This window comes from Carlito syrichta, unplaced genomic scaffold (genome assembly GCF_000164805.1).
Source record: "Carlito syrichta isolate Samal-C Ts95f unplaced genomic scaffold, Tarsius_syrichta-2.0.1 Scaffold309812, whole genome shotgun sequence".
In the NCBI taxonomy this organism is placed as follows: domain Eukaryota; kingdom Metazoa; phylum Chordata; class Mammalia; order Primates; family Tarsiidae; genus Carlito; species Carlito syrichta.
The window spans coordinates 539,331-558,655 of record NW_007253908.1 but is presented as its reverse complement, the minus strand read 5'-3'; the positions used below and the strand labels follow the sequence as shown (position 1 = coordinate 558,655).

Below are 19,325 nucleotides of genomic sequence, written 5' to 3'. Positions count from 1 at the left end.
GCCGCACGCGCGTCTGGGCGACCGAGTGCGCCTCCGACCCGGAATCTGCACCGCGGGGCCTGGGGGTGAGCGCGCAACGTGGAGGGGCCGCTGGACGGCTCTTTCCCCGGGCGCAGCGACCGTGCTGGGGGTAGCTGTGGGTTCCGTGGTCAGGTGCCTCCCTGGCTGGGGGTGGAGGGGAGGAGAAGGAGGGGGCGGGACTGGCCCCCCACCCTTGGCGGCTTCCAGGCCGTGTGGGAAGGAGTGGGCGGGAACTCCCGTAGGCGCGCGCTGTGCTGAAAGCCTTTCGGGTTTGGTGTCACTTCATCCTCCCCCCCAAAGGCAGAACTTACGAGGACTGCGTGCTAAGGGTGAGCGCACGCTTGGCGGGGGAACGGGTCGCGGGTGGGCTGGTTCGCACGCCGCCTCGGCGTCGTGGAGGGTGTCCCGGAAGCCCTGTCGGAAGCCACCGGCCTCGAAATTCCTGCCCCAGGACCAGGCTTGGGAGACCTCTCAGGACTCGACTCCCTTTGACCAGTCCCCACCGCCCGGCACAAGAATGCCCGGGTCTTGCCCGACGTAAAGGCAAAATCCTGTTGTCTTCGAAAGGGTTACTGCCTTTTTAAAATGATAGATTGCGTTTGATCCCATAAGCGAATGGTTGTGAAGCTTTCCACTTTCCTAGCAAGCGCCCGCCCGGGGGAAAGTGTTCCTCTGCTGCATTTTAAGGCTTGCCTAATTAGAATGCTTAGCGGGCCTTTTTCATCCAAATTACTCTTTGTGGAAATAGTAAAAAGACCACGAGGGTCTTTGGTGTGTCTTTTGTCTTAGCCTCTAGGCTTACTGCTCTTTTGTGACCCAGCTTCCAATCCTGTCTGTGCTGTGAATCACCAAGGGATCTTGTTAAAGTCCAGATTCTGACTCATGGGTGGGGCCTGGGATTCTGCCTTTTATTTATTTATTTTTTTTGAGTTGGAGTCTCACTCGGTCGCCCAGACTGGAGGGCAGTGGCCCCTTCCGGCCACCACAGCCCGCACCTGCTGGGCTCCGGGGATCCTTCGGCTTCAGCCTTCCACGTAGCCGGGACTACAGGCGCGCGCTACCACGCCAGGCTGACTTTTTGGATTTATTGTAGAGATGAGGTCTCGCCACATTGACCAGGCGGGTCTCGAACCCCTGGGCTCAGGCAATCCACTCACCTCAGCCTCCCAAAGGCACGGGATTACAGGCTGAGCCACCGAACCCGGCTCGAGATACTATTTCTAAAAAAAAAGAAAGGAAAGAAAAAAGTGAAATAAGGTCTTTTATTTTTATTTTTTGGAGTTGAATGGAGGGTTCTCACTCTGTTACCCAGGCTGGACTAGAACTCTTGAACTCAATCAATTCTTCTGCCTCAGCCTTCCCAGTAGCTGGGATTATAGCGTGTAACACCAAGCTAGGCTAGAATCATTTAATATTAGGCACAACTTAAACTTTTTTTTTGAGTAGGAGTCTCAGTCTGTTGCCCAGACTGGAGTGCAGTGACACACTTACAGCTACCACAGCCTCTACCTGCTGGATTCAGACAGTTTTTTCCACCATAGCCTTCCAAGTAGCTGGAACCGCAGTTGCACGCCACCATGTCTGTCTAAGTTTTTGATTAATTGTAGAGACAAGGTCTCTCCAAGTGGCCCAGGCAGATCTTGAATCCCTGGACTCAGGTAGTCCTCGCCCCTCCACCTCCCAAAGTGCTGGGATTATTAAAGTTTTTGATATTTTTTTGTAGAGACGAGATCTCGCTCACTGTATTGCTTATGCTGCTTTCGAACTCCTGAGTGCAAGAGATTCTCCTGTCTTAGCCTCCCAAAGTGCTGGGATTGCAGGCGTGAGCCACTACTCACTTCCAAGAATAACTTGAGGACAAGTGTTTTCAGTACCTTTTTAAAAAAATCATAGCTTAGTTTTCTATTAAGACAGCTTTTAGCCTGTAAACATTTTCAAGGAGAGAACATTTTTTATATCTTTTTTTTTTTTTGAGTTGGAATCTCACCCTGTCGCCCAGGCTGGAGTGCAGTGCTCGCTCCCGGCCACCGCAGCCTCCACCTGCTGGGCTCCGGCGATCCTTCCGCCTCAGCTTCCAAGTAGCTGGAACTACAGGCGCGCGCTACCACGCCCGGCTAATTTTGTGATTTATTGTAGAGACGAGGTCTCGCCAAGTTGCCCAGGCTGGTCTCGAACCCTTGGCTCAGGCGGTCCTCTCACCTGGGCCTCCCAAAGTACTGGGACTATAGGCTTGAGCCACCGCGCCCAGCCCATGTTTTATATCTTAACATTAGCTTGAGATGCTCGTCTTCAGTTTAACATTCCGCAAGGATCTGATCCTTCCCCTTTGCCCCTGACTGTGACGTAGCTGTCTGAAATCACTCTCTTGACACAGGCTTGCAGCCAGTGGCTTCTTCTCTCTTCTTTTTACTTTTTTCCCTCACTCAGTACACACTTGTTGGGCTGGGTATGGCGGTGTGCTTGTAGTCCCAGCTACTTAGAAGCTGAGGTGGGAGGATCCCCTGAGCCCAGGAGGCTGAGGCTACGGTGAGCTATGTATGATCCTATTCCTGCACTCTGGCTTGGGGGACAGGGTGAGACCTTGTCTCTGAAACAAAACGAAATTTTAAAAATGCCACCTCCTTATTGACCAGATACTGTTAATTTGCTGTGTTGGGGCTTGGTCCTCTTTCTCCATTGGCTGCTGGCCTTAAAGCACGGTCACAGACTCTGCCTTGAAAGAGATCTTAGAAGTCCTTCGGCCCAGTCTCCAAAAAATATTAAATAACTGAAGCCGTGCATAAATTGCATGAGCTCAGATTGTTACTTGTTAATTTTGGTGGGGGTGTGGTGTCAGAGAGAGACTTCCTAACTTTGAGATGAAATCTGACCCTGGGGCTTGGGGTTTCTTTTTGTTGCTTTTTAAAAAATTTTACATCAAAGACAGCTCTGGACACATTTCGAGGCTGCCAAAGTGGTCCTTCTAGTGTTCAGCTCTCCAGTCCAAACATTTCCTGTTTTTCCAATCATTTGTCTTATGACATGGTTTTTCTAGATCCTTAATCTTAGTCACCCTCCTGGAAAGGCACCTAGGGTAGAATGTGTTATACAGATTTTAGGTTTGGCGTCTTTTTTTTTTTTTTTTTTGAGTCCGAGTCTCACTCTGCTTGCCCAGGCTGGGGTGTGGAGTACAGTGACTCGCTCATGGCTACTGCAGCCTCTGTCTGCTGGGACCAGGCAACACTTCCGCCTCAGCCTTCCAAGTAGCTACAGGTGTGCACCACCACGCCTAGCTAATTTTTTGATTCATTGTACAGACAAGGTCTTGCCATGTTGCCCAGGCATGACTCAGGCAATCCTGTCACCTCTGCCTCCTAAAGTGCTGAGATTACAGGCTTGAGCCACTGTGCTAGTTCTTTCTCTTTTTTCTTTCTTTTTTGAGTCGGAGTCTCACTCTATTGCCCATGCTGGAGGGCAGTAGCACACTCACGGCTACCACAGCCTCGACCTGCTGGGCTCAGGCCATCCTTCCACCTCAACTTTCCAAGTAGCTGGAACTACAGGCATGCGCCACCATGCCTGGCTAATTTTTAGACTTATTGTAGAGATGAGGTCTCGTTAAGTTGCCCAGGCTGGTCTCAAACCCATGAGATCAGGTAATTCTCTCACCTCGGCCTCCCAAAGTGCTGGGATTATAGGCGTGAGCCACTGTGCCCGGCCACCTTTTTCTTTTCTTTTTTTTTTTTTTAGTTAGAGTCTCACTCGGTCGCCCAGACTGGAGTGCAGTGGCCGCTCCCGGCCACTGCAGCCTCGACCTGCAGGGCTCCGGCCATCCTTCCGCCTCAGCTTTCTAAGTAACTGGCACCACAGGTGTGCACTACCACATCTGGTTAATTTTTTTGATTCATTGTGGGGATGTGGTATTGCCAAGTTGCCCGGGTGGGTCTCGAACCCGTGGGCTCGGGCAATCCTCTCGCCTTGGCCTCCCAAAGTGGGGGCATTACAGGCTGAGCCACCCACCGAGCCTATTTTTAATTTTTTGATCCCATATATTTTATATTCGTGGTTGAATCCTTGGATTTGGAACTATCAGATACGGTGTCAATTGTATTGGAAATTGAATCGAACATACCTAAGTGCCTAAGAACTAGGTGAAGAAATTTTCCTCTTGCAAGATAACTACCTTATTGTGAATGGGTTTGCTCGTTTTCTTTTTCTTTTTTTTCTCTGAGTTGGAGTCTCACTCTGTCGCCAGGCTGGAGTGCACTGGCATGCTCACGGCCACCACAGTCTCAACCTGCTGGGCTCCGGCGATTCTTCCACTTCAGCCTTCCATGTAGCTGGAACGACAGGCGTGTGCCACCATACTCAGCTAATTTTTTGATTTATTATGGAGAAGAGCTCTCACCATATTGCTCAGGCTGGTCCCGAATCCCTGGGCTCAGGCAGTCCTCTCGCCTCCGCCTCCCAAAGTGCTGGGATCACAGGTTTGAGTCACCGCACTGCTGCTCGTTTTCTTTGACGTTATCTTATCCTAGCCCAGAGATCAGGATTACCCTTCCCCCATGTGACAGAGGAGAATACTGAATCTGGGAAAAGATGAGGAACTTGTCTCAGGTTGTGAGCTAGTTAATTGGGGCTGTTAAAACCACTAGGTTGGTTTTAACTCATCATTTTGACCTTACCAAACACCTTGCTTAGTGTTGATGGCCTTGTAGCCAGTGGGCTGGTATCCTTTCCAGTGTTTGGTCAGCTGCAGGTCTAGATAAGCTTGTCTCCTCTACCTTTGACCCCCCAGCAGGTAGACATAAATCGTTCATTCTTTTGTGCTAATTAGATGACACTATTTAACCCCGTGGGAATCTGCCCACCCACCTAAGGTTGTACTCAAGATTCCCAGGATTCTTTCTCTCTGCATTCCCTTCTTCCACCAGTCTGGTAACCGTCTCAGAAAAGGAAATGTAGTTGGTGTGGCATGACTTGTCCTTAGTGAGCTTTCCAAAATTATGTGCTTCACAATTTAAAATCTCCTACTGGGTAGACATGACAACTCTGAATCCAGGAAATAGCTGTTTGAAAAGGTGTTTTGTTTGAATTTTTGACAGCTTCAGCCCGCATTACAGTTTTCAGAAACTGCCATTGAGCTTGGAGTTTGGGGAAATTCTTGAATGGGTGAGTCATAGGTAAAGAAGGGATTCCTCTGAGGTCATTGTTTGTCACTATTTGACATTCAGCTTTAGATTTAGGGCCCCCACGTTTAGCAGTGTTTTTCTTAATGTTCTTTTCCTGAATGTCAATTGGGAAAACAATGTGGACTTTTACGATGAGGTCCCTCTTTCATAGTACTGATGCAGGCAAACCCCAGAACTGAGGTTTGGCTTGAGGGGCCAAGCGAGTTATTGGCTTCTGGCAGGAAAGAATTCAAGCACCAACCCTAAGTAGGAGACATTTATTAACAAAACAAAGAAAAAATGACTATAGGCAGAGTAGCCCTCCTGGACTGTTGGCTGGTTGTAGTTACAGCTTTTTCATGAATTTTCCAGAAAAGGGGTGGGGAATTCCCCCACAGAATCAAAGTTTCCTTTTTTTTTTTTTTTCTTTGAGTTGGAGTCTCACTCTGTCGCCCAGACTGGAGTGCAGTGGCCGCTCCTGGCCACCGCAGCCTCGACCCGCTGGGCTCCAAAGCAGATCTCCGGCGATCCTGCCACCTCAGCCTTCCAAGTAGCTGGAACTACAGGCGCGCGCTACCACGCCCGGCTCATTTTGATTTATTGTAGAGATGAGGTCTTGCCAAGTTGCTCAAGCGGGTCTCAAACCCTTGGGCTCAGGCAATCCACTCACCTCAGCCTCCCAAGGCGTAGGATTACAGGCTGAGCCACCGAGCTCGGCTTCCATTCATTTTAAAGAATAAAGTTTAAAGAATTTGAATTGATTTATTCTTCCTAACATAGTAATGTACAATTGCACAGACCTTATTCGATAAGGAAAACATTAGGCTGGGTGCAGTGGCTCATGCGTATAATCCCAGCATTTTGGGAGGCCGAGATGAGAGGATTGCCTGAGCCACAGGTTTGAGACCAGCCTGGGCAGCTTGGCAAGACCTTGTCTCTACAATAAGGCAAAAAAATTAGCTGGGTGTGGTGGCGTGTGCCAGTAGTTCCAGCTACTTGGAAGGCTGAGGCACAAGGATCACTTGAGCCCAGCAGGTCGAAGCTGCGGTGGCCGTGAGCATGCCACTGCGCTCCAGCCTGGGTGACAGAGTGAGACTCCAACTCAAAAAAAAAGGTAAACATTAGACACTTTGACACTGCAGTCTCTAACCTTTTTGGCATCAGGGACTGGTTTCATGGAAGACAGTTTTTCCACGGTGGGGGAATGTGCAGTCAAACCTCACCATTAATGTTAATCTGTATTTGCAGTCACTCTCCAGTGCTGGCATTACCACCTCTGTTCCACCTCAGATCATCAGGCATGGGAATCCCATAAGGAGTGCAAAACCTAGATTCCTCACTCGCACAGTTTACAACAGGGTTCGCATTCCTATGAGAATCCAATGCTGCTGCTGGTCTGACGGGAGGTGAATAGCTCAGACAGTAATGCCGGCGATGGGGCAGCCCTAAATACAGATGAACCTTCACTTGCACGCCTGCCGCACCTCCTGTTGTGCGACTCTGTTGGGGACCCGTGCTTTAACCTACATCATCGATGTTCCTTGTGTCATTCAGGGATGATGTCTTATAAAGTTAATCTGATACTTTGAAAGGACAAAAGATTTTGCAGGCAAAATATCTGTGGTCTAATCTGATGCCTGTAAACATTCAACAGATGCGCATCTACCATGTGTTAGACGTTGTTTTAATCAGGGAACAACACAGGAAAAAACTCCTGCTCACATGGAATTTACGTTCTAGTCCAGTGGATCTGAGTCCACTTCTTTGCTAAAATCACTGGTATAACTTGGAAGGAATTTGTTGCAGGTTCCACATAGCTAAAAGGAGAGACATGAGGTTTTGTAGCTGTTGTGACAAAGTACCTTGCTAGTGTTTCTAGCACTGGATTTTTCTAGAATGAACCTTAAGCTTTTACGTTTGAGGATTGTGTGTTTACCACATTTCGCTATTGTTTTTCCCCGAGTCAGAGTCTCATTCTGTTGCCCAGGCTGGAGTACAGTGGCACACTCACAGCCACCACAGCCTCAAACTGCTGGGCTCAGGCGAACCTTCTGTCTCAGCCTTCCAAGTAGCTGGAACCACAGGTGTGCGCCTCCGCACCTGGCTAATTTATTGATTTATTGTAGAGATGAGGTCTCACCAAGTTGCCCGGGCTGGGCTCGAACCCCTGGGGCTCAGACAGTCCTCTTGCTTGTGCCTTCCAAAGTGCTGGGATTACAGGAATGAGCCACCAAATCCGGCCACTAAGATTTTTTTTCCTGGAGAGCTTTGAGTGCCCATAGATTCACCTATGACACTAGGCAGGTGCCTTCCAGCTTCCCTTCCTCCTGGATGTTAACACCAGATGTCCACATCACACAACAGCTAGTGTGTCCTAAGTGGAACTCAGTTTTTAAAGCTATGGCAGTGGAAAGCACAAGAGATCTTCTGGGTTCGAGTTACGTCTCCGTGACTCACCTGAGCATATACTTCACATTTCTTTCTGACCGTCTGCAGAGTGGCTAGTCAACCAGATTTTTTGAGGATGAAGTGAAGATTTTATGTAAAACACTTGGCCTTGGGTAGGACTCAGATGCATGTTAAGTCTGCCTCTCCCAGCTCCTGAGCTGGTTCCTCTTGATCACCCCCCACCTGGGTTTGCTGCTGGCTATCTCCAGCTGCTCCATTTTGCTCTGTTCACTTTGTCCTTCAAATCTGGTTTGAAGTCAAACTTAATTATACCTTCCTTGCTGAGAATCATGAACTGGTTCTCTATTTCCTTTTCTTCCTTTCAGTTGCAGGCTCTGTTTTTCAGGTTGGAGTGTAGTGGCACTTACTGAAGCCTTGACCTGCGGGGTTCAGGCGATCCTCTGGCCTTCTGAGTAGCTGGGACGACAGGCGTGCACCACCCCACCTGGCTACAGTTTTGATTTTTTGTAGAGACGAAGTCTCGCTGTGTTGCCCAGGCTGGTCTTGAACTCCTGGGCTCAAGCAGTCCTCCCATTTCAGCCTCCCAGCATGCTGGGTTTATAGGCATGAACCTCTGTGTCCGGTCTGGCTCCCTGTATCCTACCTGAATGAGATGAGAAACTCCCGGTAGACTTTCAGTTCCCTCCATGTCTTGCCCCCTCCTCGGTATTCTCACTGGAGCCTTATTTTAAGAGGTGACATCAAGCCAGTGCGTTCCTACCTGGTCTTCTCACTGTCCCGTAGGCCAGCCATGTGCATATCAGTCCCAAAGCAGCACACCACCTTGGCTCTTCCGGGTCAAGTCTTCCTCAGTTCTCCCCATAAGGCAGGTCATGTTGGGGGTCAGCCCTAAGCAACACCTGATGTTGCTGCTGTTTCTTCTGTGTTCCCTTCCAGAGAACTGGGTCTCATACCTAACCTCCACAGGTTCACCTGGCATTATGTGTATAGTATTGTAAAAATTTAATATATTCTTGTTGATTGAATGAAATCGCCTCTCAGATGTTTAAGGACTTTTGCTCTGAAGAATTTTATTTTTTTGAGAAGGCAGGATTTATTAAGAGGACAGAAAACCTCCTACAGTGAGAGGGGACCCAAGGGAGTTTCCTGCTCTGAAGAATTTTAGAACCAAATCATTCCAGTTTTCTCTCAGAAAATCTCTCATTAATACAGTGGGTGAGCCGGGCTCGGTGGCTCAGCCTGTAATCCCGCACTTTGGGAGGCTGAGGTGAGTGGATTGCCTGAGCCTGCGGGTTCGAGACCCACCTGGGCAACTTGGTGAGACCTCATCTCTGCAATAAATAAAAAATTAAGCCGGGCTCGGTGGCTCAGCCTGTAATCCTGCACCTTTGGGAGGCTGAGGTGAGTGGATTGCCTGAGCCCTCGGGTTCAAGACCCGCCTGGGCAGCGAGACCTCATCTCTACAATAAATAAAAAAATCAGCCGGGCATGGTAGCGCGTGCCTGTAGTTCCAGCTACTCGGAAGGCTGAGGCGGAAGGATCACCAGAGCCCAGCATGTCGAGGCTGCGGTGGCCGGGAGCGGCCACTCCAGTCTGGGTGACAGAGTGAGACTCCAACTCAAAAAAAAAAAAAGGATGGAACATATACACAATGGAATATTATGCAACCATAAAGAAGAACAGACATAAGGACTTCGCAGCAACTTGGATGATTTTAGAGTCTATCACACTCAGTGATCTATCACAGAAACAAAGAACAGAGTACCATATGTTCTCATAAGCAACCTTGAGCAATTATAATACTATAAGAAAGCGATTGGCAGTAGTGGGAAACTATCAGGGGAGGGCGTGGGATTGGCAGCTGAGGGAACCTGCTAGGGGAGGAAGAGGCACACCTCATCAACAAGGGCACCTGCATGATCAATGTTTGTGTACTAACCCTGATTTGTACCCCACATCTTTATAATAATAAAAAAATACAATGTGTGCTTAGTGTTCCCCCACCTTTTTTTTCTTTTTCTTTTTTGTTTTTGAGTCAGAGTCTCACTCTGTCACCCAGGCTGGAGTGCAGTGGCACACTCATAGCCACCGCAGCCTTGACCTGCTGGACTCAGATGATCCTGCCACCTCAGCCTTCCAAGTAGCTGGAACTACAGGTGTGCACCACCATGCCCACCTAATTTTTTTGATTGATTGTAGAAATGAGGTCTTGTCAAGTTGCCCAGGCTGGTCTCGAACCTGTGAGTTCAGACAAACCTCTCACCTAGGTCTCCCAAAGTGCTGGGATTATAGGCGTGAGCCACCGGGCCCAGCATGGTTTCCCCCTTTTATAAAAAGTATGCTCAGTTTTGAAGACTTGGAAAAGGGATACAGAAAAATGTTCACAATTCTGCCAATCATAGATACATTTCGTAATCATTTTTAATGATAAGGGTGTACTTTTTAACCAATTAGTTGACATCTTAGTTAACATCGAGTGACATCTTAGTTAACATCGAGGGGGCAGTTTGTGCTAGACACTGCAAATATGTACTTTTATACTCATATGAACTTTCAAAAGTAATATGAAATATATTTTTAGAAATTTTATCTTTTTCTTTAAATATCTTTGTTCTTTGAAGTGACTACTTTAAAAATACTTTCTATATTTTAAAAATATTTTCTAAATACTATAAAATGACAATTTGTGAAGTTATCATTACTATAACTTAGAATTTCAAGTTTAAAGAATACTTGTGGCCAGATGTGGTGGCTCAAGCCTGTAATCCTAGCACTTTGAGAACTGAGGTGGAAGGATTACCTAATCTCAGGGGTTCAAGACCAGCTTGGGCAACTTGGTGAGACCTCATCTCTATAATAAACCAAAAAATAAACCAGGCATGGTAGCATGGGCCTGTGGTTCCAGCTATTTGAAAAACTGAGAAGAAAGGACCGCCTGAGTCCAGCAGGTCGAGGCTGCGGTGGCCATGAGCATGCCGCTGCACTCTAGCCTGGGTGACAGAGTAAGACTCCAACTAAAAACAAACAAAAACTTGTATGCGCTGGGTGTGCTGGCTCATGCCTGTAATCCCAGCACTTTAGGAGGCTGAAGCAGGAGCCCAGGAGTTCAAGACTAGCCTGGACAACAAGGACTCTCAACATAGCAAGACCCCATCTCAGCAAAAAAGAAAATAGAATTAGTTGGGTATGTTGGCAAGCGCCTGTAGTTCCAGCTATCCAGGAGGCTGAGATGGGAGGGTTGCTTGAGCCTAGGAGGCACCTCTGCATTCCAGCCTGAGCAACAGAGCAAGACTGTGTCTCTTAAAAACAAAAAAACAAAAAGAATGCTCGTATGCCAGGGCTGTGCATAGCATGTGCTACTTGCTTTGAGGAATACCAGGCTGAATCGTTCTTCTGCTCAGTGGTTTCCTGTGCTTAAGGAATTGTGTAAAAATTCCTTGTGGGTGTGTGTGTGTGGAAAGGATAGGAGAAATAACTGGAGTGAGTGGTTACTTGGAGATTGGTAGCATTCATTTTCTCTGTGATGCAAGGAAACTCTGAGCTCAGTTCTGTAGTGATGCCATCCCCTTCCTTGTGTTCTTAGGTTGGCTTGTCTTGGGAGCTTCCAGGCATTGCTCGCCCTGAGGACCAGGTGACCGTTGACATCAGCCATGTCGTCGAGGCCTTTTGAAAGTCCACCTCCTTACAGACCTGACGAGTTGTAAGTAAACAATTCTTTAGTTGTGTTCTCTTTTTGAAACATTCAACCACGTTAAAAAATGAGTGTTGTTGAAGCTTTCGTCTAGTAAGTACTTATTTGCTTCTAAAAATAAAAGTGTGTGTCCTTGTAAGTTTCAATTATACCAAAGGGTGTGTAGTGAAAAGTGAATTTCCCTCTTACTCTTCCAGGATGGCAGTTTTTCTCTGCAGAGGCAACTGTGGCCACGTGTTTCTAATGTTTGCTTCAAGAGATTGTCAAGGTTTATATCTGTGTACATATTCATTTCTTTTTATTTTGTAGATGGCAACATACTGTCAGTTAAAAAAAAAAAAAAGCTTTATTTATTTATTTTATTTTTATTTTTTTGAGTCGGAGTCTCACTCTGTCGCCCAGACTGGAGTGCAGTGGCCGCTCCCGGCCACCGCAGCTACAGGTGCACACTACCACGCCCGGCTCATTTTGATTTATTGTAGAGATGAGGTCTCGCCAAGTTGCCCAGGCGGGTCTCGAACCCGCGGGCTCAGGCCATCCACTCACCTCGGCCTCCCAAGGCGTGGGATTACAGCCTGAGCCACCAAGCCCAGCAATAACAGCTTTATTGAGTCATAATTCACACACCATACAGTTGCCCATTTAGAATGGACAGTTCAGTGGGTTTTAGTGTGTTCACAGAGTGGTACAGCAATCACAGTTCCTTTCTAGAACATTTATCACCCTCCAAGGAAACCTCCCCTAGACCTAGGCAGTCATCAGTCTCCTTTCTGCCTCCATGGGTTTGTCTGTGTATGTTTTATGTAAATGAGTCGTGTAATGTGTGGCCTTTTGTAAACGGCTTCTGGCATTTAGCATAACGTTTTCTGTATTGTTAATTTTAAGAGAGATTCCTGCCATTATATGAAAGAAGCAAAGTTGAGGGGTTTTGGAGTTTGGGGTCATTTGGGGATTTATCAATGAATTTTTAAATTCAACATGATAGGGATTTCCCCTGTGAGCAGTTTGGAGCTTTAACGCTTTCATAACTGTAGCGGGGTATAGCATGGGAAGAAAACTTGCTCTTGCTCTTCTCTCCCCGCACAATACAGAATGCTTCTTGGACTTCTGATCATCAAGTATGGGGCCGTCTTCCCACCAGCAGCCAAGTAATCAGTTCTACAGCAGGCACCCGCTGGGCGTCCTGCAGCTCAGTTCTGACAGTATCTACCTGGAGCTAGCGTGAGATCACAGCTTGAGGGTGCAGTCCCACGAGACTGCCTGGACTTTAGATGCCAGCCTGTATTTCTGTCCTACTTGCTGTAAATCAGATTCTTACAAACCCCTCGTCAGTTTTCATTAATTTGCTAGAGGGCTCACAGAACTCACGGAGACACTACTTACCTCTGCCTCCCAAAGTGCTAGGATTACAGGCGTGAGCCACTGCATCCATTCATTCAAAGATATTCAAAGATAGACTGATCACAGTACCCCCAGACAGGGAGAACCCAAACGTCTGAGTAGAACGGGCTGTAGGATTTTCATGTATGACATTTTCAGAGACCAGCTTATCCGTGTTCTCTTTAGTCTCTCCATGTCCTTTTTGTTTTTATTATCATATGCTCAGATCACTTCTTTGAATTCTCATGGTCAGCAGAAGCCAGTAGAAAGATGTCTTACTTGGGAGTGAGAAAGTAGTCTTTAGAATTGAGAGTGGAAATAAAAGCAGCTGGGGTCAATTTAGGAATTGAACTTTGCCCCCCCAGGGCCCATAGTTCTTAGCTTTAGAGTGGCCACATATCAGTGTGTCTGTCACAACCAGCCTATTTATGATTAAGTTACTGGGATTTGCAAAGTTTTTTTTTTTGAGTTGGAGTCTCACTCTGTTGCCCAGACTGGAGTGCAGAGGCATGATCACGGCTACCGCAGCCTCGACCTGCTGCATTCGGGCAATCCTTCTGCCTCAGCCTTCCAAGTAGCTGGAACTACAGGCACGTGCAACCACGCCTGGCTTATTTTTTTGGATTTAGTGTAGAGACAAGGTCTCGCCAAGTTGCCCAGACTGGTCTTGAATTCCTGGTCTCAGGCAGTCCCACCTTGACCTCCCAAAGTGCTGGGATTACACGCTTGCAGAGTGTCTTTTTGGATCCAATTAAGTATTACCCTGTTGAGGTCTTATTACATGTTTGGTTTATTTTGTAGCTCTTGCCACAACTATACGCACTATAGACAATGTAGCGATCCAGTTAGTATCTCAGTCCCTTGGCAGAGACGAAACTCAAGTGATACTCTCCTGTTCATTATTGAATACCTACTGTCTAGCCCTGTACTCAGCACATGTCAGCCCGGCAAGCCCAGAAGATAGCTGTTACACGAACACATAAATGAATGTGCTTCCTTTTTATTTTTATTTTTATTTTTTTGAGTTGGAGTCTCACTCTGTCACCCAGACTGGAGTGCAGTGGCTGCTCCTGGCCACCGCAGCCTCGACCTGCTGGACTCCGGCGATCCTTCCGCCTCAGCCTTCCAAGTAGCTGGAACTATAGGCACGCGCTACCACGCCCGGCTGATTTTTGATTTATTGTAGAGATGAGGTCTCGCCAAGTTGCTCAGGTGGGTCTCGAACCCACGGGCTCGGGCAATCCACTCACCTCAGCCTCCCAAAAGCGCAGGATTACAGGCTGAGCCACTGAGCCCGGCTTGAATGTGCTTCCTTAAGCAGGAGAGTGAGGCTCCCAGGAATTGCCTGTGACCCTCCATAGACCAGTGTAGGTGTTACGTCTGAGTGCACTGGCAAAAAAGTTGACACCATTGTTCTAAAACTGTCCGTGTCCCATCCCTGGCGCGGATGATGATTTAACTTCTATGGTGGGCTCCATCTGAGAATTTCACATATTCCCTTGGTGATCCTCATGGGGAGAAAATTTTGAGAACCTCTCACCTCCATAAAATATTAGAGCAGTCATTCTCAGTATGTGTTTTCCAGGTCAGCATCACTTGGAAACTAGTCCTACCCCAGACCTGCAGAATCAGCAACTCTGGGGCAGGAGGCTGATAGTCTATGTGTTAACCAAGCCCTCCAGATGATTCCTGTGTATAGCTACCTTTACGGTTCAGGGGGGCAGCAATGATTGGTTCGTTTCCCAACGGTTTAAATTATTCCAAGTGCTTGACGTGTTCTTTCTGCTTACAACCAAAAAGTGCTAACTTGAGATTGTCTCTGTGTGCCTTTCAGCAAACCGAATAATTATGCGCCAAGCAACGACATGTATGGTGGGGAGATGCACGTTCGACCCATGCTCTCCCAGCCGGCGTATTCTTTTTACCCAGAAGACGAAATTCTTCACTACTACAAATGGACCTCCCCTCCAGGAGTGATTCGGATTCTGTCTATGCTCATCATCGTGATGTGCATTGCCATCTTTGCCTGTGTGGCCTCCACGCTTGCCTGGGACAGAGGCTACGGAACCGGCTTGCTGGGAGGGGGTCTGGGCTATCCTTACGGAGGAAGTGGCTTTGGGAGCTATGGAAGCGGCTACGGCTATGGTTATGGCTACGGGTATGGCTATGGAACAGGCTATACGGATCCAAGGGCGGCCAAGGGCTTCCTGCTGGCCATGGCCGCCTTTTGTTTCATTGCCGCATTGGTGATCTTTGTTACCAGTGTCATAAGATCTGAAATGTCCAGGACCAGGAGATATTATTTGACTGTGATCATCGTGAGTGCCATCCTGGGCGTCATGGTGTTCATTGCCACGATTGTCTACATAATGGGAGTCAACCCAACGGCCCAGGCTTCCGGATCTATGTATGGTTCACAAATCTATGCCCTCTGCAACCAGTTCTACACACCTGCTGCTACTGGACTCTACGTGGATCAGTATTTATACCACTACTGTGTGGTGGATCCTCAGGAGGTATGAGTGGTGTTTTGGTTTTATCTCCTTCTTTCTAGGACAGAGGCTTTCAACTTGGGGAATGTAACAGAATCACTCTGGGAACTTAAAAAAAAATTGATGCCGCTAGGTGTGGTGGCTCATGCCTGTAATCCCAGCACTTTGGGAGGTGGAGGCGAGAAGATGGCCTGAGTCGAGGGGTTCGAGACCAGCCTGAGCAACTTGGCGAGACCTCGTCTCTACAATAAGTAAAAAAAAATTCACCAGGCATGGTGGCGCCTGCCTGTGGTTCCAGGTACCTGGAAGGTTGAGGTGGAAGGGTCACCTGAGGCCAACAGGTTGAGGCTGCAGTAACGTGAGCGTGCCACTGCTCTCCAGCCTGGGTGACAGAGTGAGAATTCAACTCAAAGAAAAAAATAGCCGGGCATGGTGATGCATTCATAGCATTATTCTTAATAGCTGATGTGGAAACAGCCCAAATGTCCACCAACGGATGGGTAAATATAATGTGATATATCCATACACTGGAATTTAAGTCAGCAATAAAAAACAATGAAGAAATGGTACATACTATAAAATGGATAAACCTCGGCTGACTCGGTGGCTCAGCCTGTAATCCCGCGCTTTGGGAGGCTGAGGTGAGTGGATTGCCTGAGCCCGCGGGTTCAAGACCCGCCGGGGCAACTTGACGAGACCTCATCTCTGCAATAAATAAAAAACTAGCTGGGCGTGGTAGTGTGTGCCTGTAGTTCCGGTTACTTGGAAGGCTGAGGCAGAAGGATCTCCGGAGCCCAGCGGGTCGAGGCTGTGGTGGCCGGGAGCGGCCACTGCACTCCAGTCTGGGCGACAAGAGTGAGACTCTAACTCAAAAAAAAAAAAAAAAAAAAATGGATAAACCTCAGAACCATTACACTAAATGAAAGAAACCAACCACAAAAGACCACATATAGTGTGATTTCATTCATGTAAAATACTCAGAGAATATATCTTTATTTATTTTGAGTTAGAGTCTCACTCTTGTCGCCCAGGCTAGAGTGCAGTGGTACACTCGCGGCCACTGCAGCCTCGACCTGGTGGGCTCAGGCCCTCCTTCCATCTCAGCCTTCCAAGTAGCTGGAACTACAGATGCACGCCAACATGTGCATTTAAAAAATTTTTTTAAATTTATGGTAAAGACGAGGTCTCACCAAGTTGCCCAGGCTGGTCTTGAACCCCCGGGCTCAGGCAGTCCTCTCTCCTCGGCCTCCCAAAGTGCTGGGATTACAGGCTGAGCCACCACACCAGGCCTCGAGAATATATCTTAATGAGTCAGCTCTCCCCCAGATTCTGACTTAATTAGAAGCGGGTCTTTGGCATCAATGTATTTTTCTGTTTGTTTGTTTTTTGAGGAGGAATCTCACTCTGTCACCCAGATTGGAGTGCAGTGGCACGCTCATGGTCACCGCAGCCTCGGCCCGCTGGGCTCAGGTGATCCTTCCACCTCAGCCTTCCAAGTAGCTGGAACTACAGGCATGTACCACCATGCCTGGCTAATTTTTTGATTTATTGTAGAGACGAGATCCTGCCAAGTTCCCAGGTGGTCTTGAACCCCTGGGCTCAGGCAGTCCTCTTGCCTCGGCCTCCCAAAGTGCTGGGATTGCAAGCATGAGCCACCATGTCCAGCTTTTTTTTTTTTTTTTTTTTGAGTCAAGGTATTTCTGTCACCCAGTCTGGAGTGCAGTAGCACAATCATTGCTCACCACAGCCTTGATGTAGGCTCAGGTGATTCTTCCACCTCAGCCTCCTGAGTAACTGGGACTATAGGCATGTGCCCCAGTGCCTGGTTATTTTAAAAAATTTTTTGTAGAGATAAGGTCTGGCTATGTTGCCCAGGCTGGTCTTGAACTCTTGGGTTCAAGCAATCCTCTGCCTCGGCCTTCCAATGTGCTGGGATTACAGAAAGGAGCCTCTAAGCCTGACCTCTTTTTGTTTTCTTGATGGTATCTTTTGTACAAAAGGTTTTGGTTTTGATGTTCCATTTATTTAATTTTTCTTTTTTTTTTTGCGTGGGAGTCTCACTCTGTCGCCCAGACTGGAGTGCAGTGGCTGCTCCCGGCCACCGCAGGCTCGACCTGCTGGGCTCCAGTGATCCTTCCGCCTCAGCCTTCCGAGTAGCTGGAACTACAGGCGCGCGCTACCACTCCCGGCTGATTTTTTGATTTATTGTAGAGATGAGGTCTCGCTGCCCAGGTGAGTCTCGAACCCGCGGGCTCAGGCCATCCACTCACCTCGGCCTCCCAACGTACGGAATTACAGGCTGAGCCACCGAGCCCGGCTGTTTAATTTTTCTTTTATTGCTTGTGCTTTTGGTGTCCTATCCAATAATGCCTTGCCTAATTCAAGGTCACAAAGATTTACTCCTATGTTTTCTTCTAAGAATTTTATAATTTTTTTAGTTGAAGTCTCACTCTGTTGCTCAGGCTCACGGTCACGGCAACCTCGACCTACTGGGCTCGGGTGATCCTTCCGCCTCACCTTTCCAAGTAGCTGGAACTACAGGTGCGCGCTACCATGCCTGGTTAATTTTTCTCTTTTTTTTTTATTTGGAGTCTCACTCTGTTGTCCAGATTGGAGTGCAGTGGCCTCTCCCGGCCACTGCAGCCTCGTCCTGCTGTGCTCCTGCGATCCTTCTGCCCCAGCCTTCCAAGTAGCTGGAACTACAGGTGTGCACTACCACTCCCGGCTAATTTTTGATTTATTGTAGAGATGAGGTCTCGCCAGGTTGCCTGGGTGGGTCTCAAACCCACAGGCTCAGGCAATCCACTCGCTTCGACCTCCCAAAGTGCTGGGATTACAGGCTGAGCTTCCGAGCCCGGCCTCATTTTTGATTTATTGTAGTGATGAAGTCTCGCCAAGTTGCCCAGGCTGGTCTTGAACCCGTGAGCTCAGGCAGTCCTCTCACCTTGGCCTCCCAAAGTGCTGGAATTACAGGCGTGAGTCACTGCGCCCAGCCAGAATTTAAAAAAATTAGCCAGGCATGGTGGCACGTGCCTGTAGTTCCAGCTACATGGAAGACTGAGGAGGAAGGATCGATCGCCTGAGCCCAGCAGTTGAGGCTGCGGTGGCCGGGAGCGTGCCATTGCCCTCCAGCATGGGTGACAGAGTGAGACTCCGACTCAAAAAATAAAAGTACTTTGTAGTTTTCAGAGTATTAGGTGATTCAAATGTGCAGGCTGGGGTTGAAAAATCTGCCTTAGTAACCATGACTCATTCTAATTACCTTGAGACATGAAATGTTCCTGAGTTACTAATCCTTTTTCCCTTTTTCCCCCCTTTCTTTCATTGACTCACAAATTCCCATTCTCTTACCTGAGTGAGTCAGTCCTTTGGGGTTAAATCTCCCGTGACTCTCTACCATTGTTCCGAAGACTGCAGGTTTTCCCTGTAGATATAGGTTTTCAGAATGCTTGCTGTTGCCATTTGGGCAGAGCCAGGGTAAATAGGGACTGAGGGTTGGTCCTCTTATCTCACCACATTCCCCATCCCTCTTAGTCCTCTGAGTATTTGAAACATTATTCCTTGAGAAAGGATGTCACTGTCAGACAGCTGGAATGAGAACCTCCTGTTACCCATTAGCAGACATCCAGGGCAAAGGCCTGGTACCTGCCTGAACTTCTACGTAATATGCTATCAGACGCCAGGAGAACTGTCACAGTGGGAAGTTCCCTTGTCACAGGGCAAGCATGCAAGACTCTTAAAACAGAGAAACCTGTCAGACCAAATGAATCATTAGTCCGTGTGCTCTAATTTATTTATAGCTTGGTTAGTTCATGTCTTCATCATTTATAAGATAAATATCTGGATGAAATTTACATTCAGCTAAAAAGATTTGCCAAGCATGTGTTATGAACAAGATTACAAGCATGACTGGCTTTTTTTTTTTGATTTGTAGAGACATCATCTCACTATGTTGCCCAGGTTGGTCTCAAACTCCAGGTCTCAACTGATGCTTCCGTGTCAGTCTCCAAAACACTGGGATTGCAGGTGTGAGCCATTGTGCCCAGCCCTTGATTGGCTATTTTAAAGCTATTCTGGGCTGGGCTCAGTGGCTCAGTCTGTAATCCCACACTTTGGGAGGCAGAGGTGAGTGGATTGCCTGAGCCCGCGCGTTCGAGACCCACCTGGGCAACTTGGCGAGAC

At 47.9% G+C, this 19,325-nt stretch overlaps 1 protein-coding gene across 2 annotated transcripts in view; it reads left to right on the top strand.

The window, feature by feature from the left end:
* The first annotated feature begins 11,161 nt into the window (after positions 1-11,161).
* Positions 11,162-19,325, top strand: part of OCLN (occludin) — a 47,183-nt gene continuing 39,019 nt past the window's right edge. Inside the window, exons 1-2 of one of the 2 annotated variants that reach the window (XM_008067889.1) lie at positions 11,162-11,280; positions 14,486-15,167. In XM_008067889.1, coding sequence (XP_008066080.1) covers positions 11,231-11,280; positions 14,486-15,167 — 732 coding nt within the window. In that variant the 5' untranslated portion in view covers positions 11,162-11,230. The remainder of the gene's footprint in view (positions 11,281-14,485; positions 15,168-19,325) is intronic. The other variant, XM_008067890.2, reaches the window with a different exon arrangement.